This window comes from Schistocerca serialis, chromosome 4 (assembly GCF_023864345.2).
Source record: "Schistocerca serialis cubense isolate TAMUIC-IGC-003099 chromosome 4, iqSchSeri2.2, whole genome shotgun sequence".
Classification (NCBI taxonomy): Eukaryota; Metazoa; Arthropoda; class Insecta; order Orthoptera; family Acrididae; genus Schistocerca; species Schistocerca serialis.
In genome coordinates this window covers 436,139,537-436,152,537 of record NC_064641.1, presented here as the reverse complement: position 1 = coordinate 436,152,537, position 13,001 = coordinate 436,139,537, and the positions used below count along the sequence as shown (strand labels likewise).

Genomic DNA, 13,001 nt, shown 5'->3' with positions numbered 1-13,001 from the left:
GAATCGAACCAGCGACTCCGCGATCTAGAGGCAGCGACGCTAACCACCTTTTTTTCCCTTCATTGTTCTCGGCGTTTGATCTGGGCGGACGTCACGTGACACCCCTTTCAAGTTGATCTTTGAATACTTTACTCAGTTTTTTTGTTACGGAGGATAGCCAACACTCTGACTGTGGACTTCACTAGACCATGAGCTGCGACGCCACTTGAGGTGTTACTTAATGGAATGAAAATCAGTTGAATAAAAGGGCTAATACTTTCTGTTAAATATAGGTGGCTGAACAGTTAATAATAATAATAAAATGTAATTAATAATAATAATAATAATAATAATAATAATAATAATAATAATAATAATAAATACATCGGCTACACCACTGCAATTTCATAACCACTTCTACAACCTTTTAGATCACATAACATCAACATATACGAAGAAAGTAAATTGGAAAAAGAAAACACTACATGGCAAGAACCCGTATCATCTAACACAGCCACACATCGATCAAGACGCATCCAACACATTGCTAAGAAAAGGCAATATATACAGTGAGACGGAAGGATTCATGATTGCAATACAGGATAAAACAATAAACACCAGATATTACAGCAAGCATATTATTAAAGATCCCAATACCACAACAGATAAATGCAGACTTTGCAAACAACAAATAGAAACAGTATATCACATGACAAGCGGATGTACAATACTAGCAAATACAGAATACCCCAGAAGACATGACAATGTAGCAAAAATAATACATCAACAGCTTGCCTTACAACATAAACTTATAAAACAACACGTCCCCACATACAAGTATGCACCACAAAATGTACTGGAGAAAGATGAATACAAATTATACTGGAACAGAACCATTATAACAGATAAAACAACACCACATAACAAACCTGACATCATACTCACCAATAAAAAGAAGAAATTAACACAACTAATCGAAATATCCATACCCAATACAACAAATATACAAAAGAAAACAGGAGAAAAAATTGAAAAATACGTCCAGCTGGCTGAGGAAGTCAAGGACATGTGGCATCAGGATAAAGTTGACATTATACCAATTATACTATCAACTACAGGAGTCATACCACACAATATTTACCAGCACATCAATGCAATACAGCTACATCCAAACTTATATATACAACTACAGAAATCCGTAATTATTGATACATGTTCAATTACCCGAAAGTTCCTAAATGCAATAGAACATATACTGTACAGTTAAAAGGAAGTGATGCTTGATCAAGGTCCGCGTCACTTTCCATTTTTAACCAGACTTAACGTCTGAGAAAGTAAAGAAATAATAATAATAATAATAAGACAAAAATACAGGGACCAAGCCATCTACCCAGTGCTGACTGACTTCCTCCCTCCCAACACCGTACGTATGAGGTGTGAAAATTCATAAAATTTTAAAATGCGTGTCACACAGTTGTTGTATGCCTGGAAGGTGACCAGGCCTCCAGCCAAGCTGCGGATTCCCCTTATGTCAATATAGACTGTTTAATCACATTAATGTGACCACCTGTCGAATGCGTTATTAACCGCCTCTCTCGGCGGTCCCCGCTGCGAGACGTGCAGGAGGAGTGTTGCTGAGGTTCTGGAGGGTGCCGATGTGCCAAGTCCAATGGCGCGGCCACCTGCGCTGGGTTCCTGTGTCGAGGATCCACTGTGCAAACAGCTCCATCCATGTGTTCCCTGAGGTTCTCGATTGGGTTTAAACAGGAGGGTGTCTGGTGGCCAGGATATGACGATAAACTCATCCTGATGCTCTTCGAACCACGCACTTACACTGCGAGCTGTGACACGTTGCAGTGTACTTCTGGTAGATGTCATCATGCTGAGGAAAAAGAGACTTCATGTGTATGTGTGTGTGTGGGGGGGAGGGAGGAGGGGGAGGGGAACATGGTCACCAAGAACAGACGCATACTTGTGTTAGTTTCAGAATGATGAGATCACCCAGCGAATGCCACGAAAACATTCGACAGACCACAATGCTCTCTCCTGGTTTCAGGATATTTGCTTTCAGACGTTTCACGCCTTACATGCCACCGGCCGTCTGATGGAACATAAAACGTGATTCGGCTGGAAAGGTCAGCTGTCCGCACTCAGTGGACGTCCAGTTGCTGTATTGGGGTGCAAATTCCAGCCTTCGTCGCCGTTGAACAGCAATGAGCAAGGTTGCACCAACCAGGCGTCTGCTGTGGAGGCCCAGGTGCAGCAACTTTCTCTGAACGGATGTCGAGGGGTCGCTGTTACTGACGTCTTGGTTCATCTGGGCGTTCAGTGGCTCAACAGTTGAAAATATATTTGTCCTTACAAATCTCCACAGCCGTCTTTTAGCCCTGTCACCTATGGCCAGTGGTGCACCACAAGTGCCTCAGTGCTAGTTTTTGATAGCGCGATTTTTCCATATGTGATGTACTGTAACCGCGACGCCCCGCAAACAGTTTACACACCCAGCTGTTTCGGAAATGCTTCCGCCCTTGATCCAAAAGCCAATGATCATGAGCTGCGCGGAGTGGCCGCGCTTAGAGGCTCCATGTCACAGATTGCACGGCCCCTCCCGCCGGAGGCTCGAGTCCTCCGTTGGGCATGGATGTGTGTGTTGTCCTTAGCGTAAGTTAGTTTAAGTTAGATTAAGTTGTGTGTAAGTCTAGGGACCGATGAACTCAGCAGTTTCGTCCCTTAGCAATTCACACACTCACACACACACACACACACACACACACACACACACACACACACACACACACACAATGATCATGCCCTTTTGGACGTCAGATAAATCTCTCCGTTTCCGCATTACAACAAGGACTGCAATGTTTTCCGCGTCCCTTCTTCCCCGACACACTTTATATACCCTTCATTGTTAGTGCTATCACCTATCATCTATGAGTCGTTGCACGTTAACGTTGAACATAGGCAGTGGTCGCAATGTAACTGGACCGTCTGTGAGACGTATGGCACACCGGTGGAAGACAGTGAAGTCAACAAGTTAAGAATGAAAAACACTCTCTACTGACACACAACTTCCTCTTCCAATCGGATGATCCACCAATATGCAAGCCATGAGACGGTATGGACCCTGACGATGACCCCCGTGTCTTGAAATCATGCTGTGGAAGCAGTGTATGCGCTCAGCATATTAAAATTTTGCTCAGACAGATGCAGAAAGAGACAAATTTTGCTCCCTAGCGCGATGAGAAAAGTAGTAATTTGACTTGTGTACAGCGATAATCTGAACGCCAGCTACAAAATTTCGGGCATTGGCTAGGAATATTTTCTGAGTATTTTGGTGTGAGGAACCCATGTTCAGCGTTGGCTCGTTCCAGAGTAATTGCATTTAGTTTGGTTTCTCACCCCCCCCCCCCTTTTCTTTGTACCTGCTTTGTACTGTAAACATCTGCACAGCTGTTGAGGAGGGGCGCTGTGTGTCTTGTGGGGAAACAAACTTTCTCCATTTATTTCACGGTACTCTCTGTTGACAACAGTGAAACCTAGTTTACCCTACGCCCTCAATCTTGCATTCTGTGCTACTCGGTTCTTTCTGGAGCTTTTCTGTAGGTGATACACATCATTAGGGGTAGATTTATTGATAAAGAATTTGCCTATATGTATCCCGTGAATGGGTTCGCTGAACACAATGGAAGAGGGGAACAAATGCGCCGAGTTGAGGTGTTTCTGCAGCGACTGCAACCACATCACAGTACTTCTCCATCTAAGGCTTGTTGCATTACTCTTCTTTTTATGGTGAAGGTGTGATGATTGCGTATTACGTGCTTTTTAATTATTAGAGAGGCGTTTTCACAGATACAAAAGTGAGTGGGGTAACAAATCGATTAATCATAGTTTCGTGTTTCCGTGTAACGAGCCGCTGGAGATCACGGGTCCCTTATATAAAAGTACAATGCGTGGGAAGAAAAGTGAAGCACTCAGATAACACGGCCGAATGCGAACGTAGCTTCGTACACGTACACACCATCGGCAGGTACATACATCATTAGAACTGTAATTCCCTGTGACAGAACAGCCACCAGAGTGCATTTGCGTTGTTCGTGTTTAGCGTTGTTACCAGGCGTGACGGGGTATACAGGGTGGTCCATCGATAGTGACCAGGCCAAATATCTCACGAAATAAGCATCAAACGAAAAATCTACAAAGAACGAAACTCGTCTGGCTTAAAGGGGGAAACCAGATTGCTTTATGGTTGGCCCGCTAGATGGCGCTGCCATAGGTCAAACGGATATCAACTGCGCTTTTTTAAATAGGAACCCCCATTTTTTTTTATTACATATTTGTGTAGTGCGTAAAGAAATATGAATGTTTTAGTTGGACCACTTTTTTCGCTTCGTGATACATGGCACTGTAATAGTCACAAGCGTATAAGTACGTGGTATCGCGTAACATTCCGCCAGTACAGACGGTATATGCTTTGTGACACATTACCCGTGTTAAAATGGACCGTTTACCAATTGCGGAAAAGGTCGATATCGTGTTGATGTATGGCTATTGTGATCAAAATGCCCAACGGGCGTGTGCTATGCATGCTGCTCGGTATCCTGGACAACATCATACAAGTGTCGGGACCGTTCACCGGATAGTTAGGTTATTCAAGGAAACAGGAAGTGTTCAGTCACATGTGAAACGTCAACCACGACCTGCAACAAATGATGATGACCAAGTAGGTGTTTTAGCTGCTGTCGCGGCTAATCCGCACATCAGTAGCAGACAAACTGCGCGAGAATCAGGACTCTCAAAAACGTCGGTGTTGAGAATGCTACATCAACATCTATTGCACCCGTACCGTATTTCAGTGCACCAGGAATTGCATGGAGACGACTTTGAACGTCGTGTACAGTTCTGCCACTGGGCACAAGAGAAATTACGGGACGATGACAGATTTTTTTCCACTCGTTCTATTTAGCGACGAAGCGTCATTCACTAACAGTGGTAACGTAAACCGGCATAATATGCACAACTGGGCAACGGAAAATCCACGACGACTGCGACAAGTGGTACATCAGCGACGTTGGCGAATTAATATACGGTGCGGCATTATGGGAGGAAGGATAATTGGTCCCCATTTTATCGTTGGCAATCTAAATGGTGCAATGTATGATGATTTCCTATGTAACGTTCTATCGATGTTACTACAAGATGTTTCACTGCATGACAGAATGGCGATGTACTTCTAACACGGTGGATGTCCGGCAAATAGCTCGCGTGCGGTTGAAGCGGTATTGAATAGCATATTTCATGACTGGTGGATCTGTCGTCGAAGCACCATACCATGGCCCGCACGTTCACCGGATCTGACGTCCCCGGATTTATTTCTGTGGGGAAAGTTGAAGGATATTTGCTATAGTGATCCACCGACAACGCCTAACAACATGCGTCAGCGCATTGTCAATGCATGTGCCAACATTACGGAAGCCGAACTACTCGCTGTCGAGAGGAATGTCGTTACACGTATTGCCAAATGCATTGAGGTTGACGGACATCATTTTGAGCATTTATTCCATTAATGTGGTATTTACAGGTAATCACGCTGTAACAACGTGCGTTCTCAGAAATTATAAGTTCACAAAGGTACATGTGTCACATAGGAAGAACCGAAATAAAATGTTCAAACGTACCTACTTTAATTTAAAAAACCTACCTGTTACCAACTGTTCGTCTAAAACTGTGAGCCATATGTTTGTGACTATTACAGCGCCATGTATCACAAAGCTAAAAACTGGTCCAACTAAAACATTGATATTTCTTTACGTGCTGCACGAATATGTAATAAAAAATGGGGGTTCCTATTTTAAAAAAACGCAGTTTATATCCGTTTGATCTATGGCAGCGCCATCTAGCGGGCCAACCGTAGAGCCATCTGTTTCCCCCCTCAAGCTAGACAAGTTTCGTTCTTTGTAGTTTTTTCGTTTGACGCTTATTTCGTGATATATTTGGCCCGGTCACGATCAATGGACCACCCTGCATTAGGGGCGTGAACAGTGTCAGATATTGATTGATCACTATGAAGGACACAGAAATGCCGCGTAGTCGTGTGAGACAGTGGTATCACTAGTGACATAGTTTGAAAACCGTCTCATTTTGAGTAACCATTTCGCTGACTCGTCGAATCGTGCAATATACCGATCTGTGGGGCATTCGGATGTGACAGTGCCCTGATGTTGGACTGCATGGGAACGTGAGGCAGGCACACTCGTCGTAAGGCTTTGCTCGATCACGTCTCACCACTACAAGGAAGGATCGTTATTGCGCCCGAAGCAGATCGTAAACTCTTTACATCTCAGACTGGCGACCGCGAACAAGTACACTACAACAATCTACGTCATCCTGCATCATTGGTCGAAGACTAGCAACAGACGACCTAGGAACGTTGTGATCACAACCGAGGTAGACTCTTCCTACACGTCGGTCAGGGGCCTGAAGATGGCGTAGTAAACCACTGAAACTGATTGTCAAAAAAAATAAGGTTGGAAACTTGACGGCTGAAAGGTGATTAGTTTGACATCCTCTAGGGATTTACTCTCCCACTCGTAGACTACCATTAAAAACAACAACATAAACGGCTACGTTTGGACTGGTGCTTCGCGTTCAGTGACGAATCGCAGATCTGCACTACCATGGATGAACATCGTCTGCGAGTATGGCGACGACCTGGAGAGCTCCGAATCTTTGAATGTTTTGGAGAGGCACAGCTGTGTTACTCCTGACGTAATTGCGTGGGGGTCCGTTGGGTATGACTTCAGTTCACGGCTGGCAGGATTGGTGGAATTCTGACAGCACAATAGTATCTCACATTCAACAGTATCATGGTGCCATTTTTCAATAGGACAATGTCGGCTGACCTTCAGGTGTGGCCAGCAAGAACCTCAGACCTGCCCCCGAAATAAAATGTTTGAGACCAACTCGGACGTCAACTCCATCCCGGCGGCAGTACCCAGGATATCAAGGACCATTTACAATAGTTGTGGGCCAACTTACCTCAGAAGCGGATGTAACAGCTTCATGGCGTACTCCCCAACGTTATATTGGTAACTGGGCTGATAATGCTTTTGCAGTCTCTGAAATAACATCACATACCCCTCAACATGTGAAGTTTCATTTAGTTTCCTCCTACTCTTCTGAGGTTTAAGTTTTTTTTTGTTCGGTAGTGTATTCAGAAAATATGCTTGAATATCCTCCGAAATTTTATCGACGGAATTCGGGTTCGCTATATACAGAAGGACCCAGTTTTAAATTTTGGTGCTCCGTTGTTCGCCTTCAAGCGAATGTTGGCACAAGTACTTTGAAAAACCCTCTCCCAGTTCCTTCAAGTACCCTCGTTCAATTCGTCCCTACCGTAACTACCTCCAAGTCGACCGAAAGCGAATACCTTTGCCTCGCCTGCCCTCCAACTACGCAAGACCTCTCTAATAGCCTCGGCGTCCGCCAGCGGTCCTGCTGAAGTGAAGGTGGCGTTGCAGGATGCGTCCGTGGGTGAGCGTGGTGCTGCTGCTGGTGGCGTGCTGGTGCCTGGGTGCGCTGGTGCACGGCCAGACCTTCCAGTACTCGCACGGCTGGACCAACGGCCGCAAGAGGGCCGGCTCCAGCTCCGCCCCCGGCGCCCTGCTGCCCCCCGGCCGCCTCCCGCCTCCAGCTGCCGCCTCCGACATGGACGCACAGCCGTGTCGCGTGCGATGCCTGCGCCTGCTGCTTCAGGGAGGCGCAGTTCCTCAGGTAGCTAGCCACACACAAGCGCACACATTCATACGTACACACTGAAGTTCACGGTATTGCTTACACTTTCTTGGGGAGAGTCAGATGTTACATCTGTCCTACTCGATTATTTTCTGTCAATTGATAAGGACTCATACTCTTCTGACAGGAAATTCACAAATATAGCCGCACAACTGAGACGATACTCCCGTAGACACGTAATTTTATTAGATGTCGCTTCTGAAGAATGGCGTCAAAAGCCTTCTGGAATCTTAAAATAAGGGCTTTATTTGCTATCCCCTATGGATAGCACACATTACTTAGTGAGCATAATGAGCTAGCTCTTTTTCACAAGATAGACTGCAGACAGAACTCAACACGTCGCTCTTAACGGAACTAAATCGACAGATGTAAACTTAATATCCGGAGTACCACAGGAAAGTGTGATAGGGCCGTTGCTGTTTACAATATATATAAGAGGGTTATTCCAAAAGTAAGGTCCGGTTATAAAAAAAAAATCAAAACTAAAATGTTTTTTCAAAACAATTGTTTTATTTACATTCCTTACATCTTTATCTATTTTTCTACATAACTTCCATACTTATTTAAACATTTGTCACATCGTTCAACAAGCTTTTGAATGCCCATGTTATAGAAATCGGCCGCCTGTGACGATAACCAGTCCTTAACTGCTTCTTTCACTTCATCATCTGTGTCGAAGCGCTTGCCGCCGAGAAACTCCTTTAAGTAACGTAACAGGTGGAAATCACTTGGCGCCAGGTCCGGACTGTAAGGAGGATGGTCCAGCTGTTCCCATCCAAATTTCTTGATCAGAGCTTGCGTTTCATTTGCAGTGTGGGGTCTGGCATTGTCATGCAACAACAAGATTCCAGACGACAAAAGACCACGTCGCTTATTCTGGATTGCACGTCGAAGTTTAGTCAGGGTAGCGCAGTAGGCGGCTTTATTAATCGTTGTTCCTCTCTCCATAAAGTCGACTAACAATACTCCACGTCTATCCCAGAACACAGTCGCCATAACCTTACGTGTTGAGATTGTCTGCTTTGCCTTGACCTTGACTGGCGATGACGTGTGACGCCATTGCATTGACTGACGTTTAGACTCTGGAGTGATGTGAGAAACCCATGTCTCATCCCCTGTGACAACATTGTCTAAAAGACTGTCACCTTCCTTATGATATCGCTCCAAAAAATCAAGAGCAAAAGCCATTCTTTTCATTCGTTGGGGCTCAGTAAGCAGCCTGGGAACCCAACGGGCACACAATTTGTGAAACTTCAAATGTTCAGACACAATTCTGTACAAAGTTGTTCTACTCACATTCGGAAAATGCATGTCTACGTCTGTAATAGTGAATCGGCGATCTTCACGAATTTTTTTGTCAACCGCATTGACCAAATCGTCTGAAATCACTGATGGTCGGCCACACCGTGGTTCATCGTGCACATTATCCCGTCCTTCATTAAAAGCTCGCACCCACTTGCGCACTTTACTGTCGCTCATTATGTTAGGACCGTACACTTCAGTAATCTGCCGATGGATTTCCGCCGCTGAATTGTTTCTTGCAGACAAAAACCGTATCACTGCCCTTACTTCACAATCGGCGGGCTGATCAATTGTCTTAAACATTGTAAAGTGACACTGTGAACTACACTCAGCAACAGTAACAAAGCGAATGGCGGCGTTTGACGCGCAAGGCTTGCCGGGAGTCGGCGCGCATGCGTGTTTTGTCATTGGCGCCAAATTTCAATAGTTACGGCGAATCGGACCTTACTTTTGGAATAACCCTCGTATATAAATAATCTAGTAGAAAGCATCGGATGCTCTTTAAGGCTATTTGCAGATGATACAGTTGTCTATACCAAAGTAGCAACGCCAGAAGACAGTAAGAATTTGCAGAACGACCTGCATCATGAATGGTGCAAACTCTGGCAGTTGACCCTGAATATAAATAAATGCAAAATATTGAGCATACATTGGAAAAGAAATCCACTACTGTACAGTTACACTGTTGATGACAAACAGCTGGATACAGCGTCTGCCGTAATATATTTGGGCGTAACTATCCAGAGCGATGTTAAGTAGATTGACCACATAAAACAGATAGCAGGAAAAGTAGACACCGGACTGAGATTCATCGGAAGAATCTTAAGGAAATATAACTCATCCACGAAAGAAGTGGCTTACAAGGCGTATGTTCGCCCGATTCTTGAGTATTGTTCATCTATCTGGGATCCCTATCAGGTAGGACTGATAGAGAAGATCCAACGAAGAGCGGCGCGTTTCGTCACGGGATCGTTTAGCTGGCGAGAGAGCGTTACAGAGATGATAAACAAACTCCACTGGTAGACGTTACAAGAGAGGCGTTGTGCATCATCGAGAGATTTACTACTGAAGTTCTGGGACAGCACTTTTTAGGAGGAGTCGGACAACGTATTACCTCCCACCTCATACATCTCGCGTATTGATCACGAGAAGAAAATTCGAGAAATTAGAGCCAATACAGAGGCTTACCGACAATGATACTTCCCACACACTATTCGCGAATGGAACAGTGTTGGAGGGATCAGATAGTGATACCGAAAGTACCCTCCGCCACACACTATTAGGTGGCTTGCGAAGTATGATGTAGGTGTGATGTAGAACGATATTTTCTGAATCCGTGTTGGCTATTAATAAATCTTTTTTTTGAGGTTATTCATAATGTTCAAACATAGTATATGTTCAAAAATTCTACTGCATCGCGGAGGATCCGGGGGCTCCATTACCGATACTGCCAGGGATTTTTTCTTGGTGGAAGGACTGGTGCACTAAGGAAACTACACTGTTGGGTATCGAGGGGGATGCAACAAACGGCAGAGTGCTACGATAAGTACAACATTCCTGGATGTGCAAAAGATTAGCATTTTTGTGCAAGGGCACAAAGGTAGTAGGAGTAACGCCATATTCAGTCTGCATATGAGGAACGATAACGCGCAGGTTCCTCATTCAGAAACCGCATTTGACCATTTGTTGTTTATAACGAGATCGTGTTATGAGTATGCCTCGTGTGAGAAGGAGAAACATGTGTCGGAGTTCGACAGCAGCATCGAGACTGCGATTTATCATCCCGCGACACCACTCAGAAATACAAGTATAGAAACCTCTCTGGTGGGCTAATCGGAACCAGCAGACCACCAGCAGACCCACGGCATCATTTGGATGCGGTATGGAGGGTCACTTGGTCAGCACACTGCTCTCCCGGTCGATGTCGGATTTCTTGACCCTGGATCCGCTACTTCTCAGTCAAGCAGCTTCTCAATTGGCCTCACGAAGCTGAATGCACCTAGTTCAAGTACTGTCACCAAGGAAAAGTCCCTGCTAGTGCCAGTAATCGAAGCCAGGTCCTCTGTGTAGCAGCCTGGCACGCTGATCCTTGAGCTACGGACAAGCGTATTCCAAACAAAGCTGAAACAGTCCTTTGCACTGTCTACAGGAACAGGTGCGGTCGAAGAAGCTCTATGATGATGTCAGACACAGGAGCAGCACCACGGTCTTTTCAGCCGAGTTCCAGTTGAGCGTGCAGCATCACGATGGGTGTATGCAAGAGCTCTACGGGAAGCACAAACGCTTTCAGATTGCATTTATCATTATAGTAAAAGCCCAGCATGTAGCGTAATTACATGGTGTGCTATTGGGAATTTCACAACCTCAGGTTCGCATAGCCAGTAATGAGATACTCGTATCTCTCAGCCCGATCGACTCAGTGCCAGCCATTGCTGTTGCTAGAGGTGGCAACTGCCTGTACTACAATTTTGCACCCTGCATTACCCCCCCCCCCCCCCCGACCCGCCCAGTTAGCTGAGTGGTCTAATGCACGGATTTCCGGAGTGGGAAGGAGCGCCTGGTCCCCGGCACGAATCCGCCTAGCGCAGGTCCGGTGAGCCGGCCAGTCTGTGGATAGTTTTTAGGCGGTTTTCCATCTACCTCAGCGAATGCGGTCTGGTTTCCCTTATTCCGCCACAGCTACACTATGTTGGCGATTACTCCACATATGCGTACACCACCATTACTTTAACACGCAAGCCAGCCGGTGTGGCCGAGCGGTTCTAGGCGCTACAGTCTGGAGCCGCGCGACGGCTACAGTCGCAGGTTCGAATCCTGCCTCGGGCATGGATGTGTGTGATGTCCTTAGGTTAGTTAGGTTTAAGTAGTTCTAAGTTCTAGGGGACTGATGACCTCAGATGTTAAGTCCCATAGTGCTCAGAGCCATTTGAACCATTTTAACACACAAACATAGGGGTTACACTCGACCGGTGTGAGACGTTCCCGGAGGGGGGGCGGGGGCCACCGGGGGCCGAACTGCACAATAACCCTGGGTTCGGTGTGGGGCGGCAGAGGGGTGAAGTGGACTACGGTAGTTGTCGTGGGGCTGTGGACCACTGGGGCTGCAGCGGGGACGGAGTCTCTCCGTCGTTTCTAGGTCCGCGGTGAACATACAACAACAACCCCCCCCCCCCCTTACCCCAAATTTTATTCATCCACCTTGTATAAATGTAAGATCACATGAGAAAATCGTGAAGTGTAATTTCCTACCATACACAGATGAGCACTATGTGGGCTCACACTCCGGTCACGGTTCAGTATACAATAGGAGTATTGTCGACTGACACACTGGTGGTGTTGCAGCTGTACGTGCCGCCCGAGCTGTGGCAGCAGGTGGACGAGGAGGGCGACAACATGGCGGCGCGCCAGCGCGGGGGCGGCGCCCGCCTCCGGCATGCACTTCCACCCCCAGGGGCGGCTGCCGCCGTCGACTCTGACGAGGACATGTGATGCCGCGCAAGTACGCCCGCCTCCACGCTACAGCAGCAGTACCACCGTTCAGCTACACGCTTCACTTCTCGACTGACACGCTGATCTCTATTTCTGTCCAGTATGTGTTCTCATGTATCGATTTTTAATGAAAATAAAGGCCCTTTCTTTACACAACTATTTTTTAAGTTTCATTAATTACGTAATATAGCGAAATTCCCAGAACGGTATACTGGAGTATATTCGGTAATCAAATTTCCTTTTAATTAGTCTTTGACTGTATGATCGTAGTCAGCGCATCGATGTTTGAGTCTCAGCTTGTGCGGACAAGAGGAGAACTTCTGTGACGTTACTGTAGAATGCTGAACATTCGATAGGTAGACAGCGTAAATAATGAAGAGATACTGAGTGGAACTGACGATAAAAGGGGCTTATATCAGGACCAAAAGAAGAGA

At 45.9% G+C, this 13,001-nt stretch overlaps 1 protein-coding gene across 1 annotated transcript in view; it reads left to right on the top strand.

Moving 5' to 3' along the window:
- The window catches only part of LOC126475215 (pro-corazonin-like), a 47,274-nt gene extending 34,571 nt beyond the window's left edge, over positions 1-12,703 (top strand). The window contains exons 2-3 of the mRNA XM_050102874.1: positions 7,503-7,755; positions 12,421-12,703. Of these exons, the coding sequence (XP_049958831.1) occupies positions 7,503-7,755; positions 12,421-12,567 (400 nt within the window). The 3' untranslated portion in view covers positions 12,568-12,703. The remainder of the gene's footprint in view (positions 1-7,502; positions 7,756-12,420) is intronic.
- The last annotated feature ends 298 nt before the right edge of the window (positions 12,704-13,001 follow it).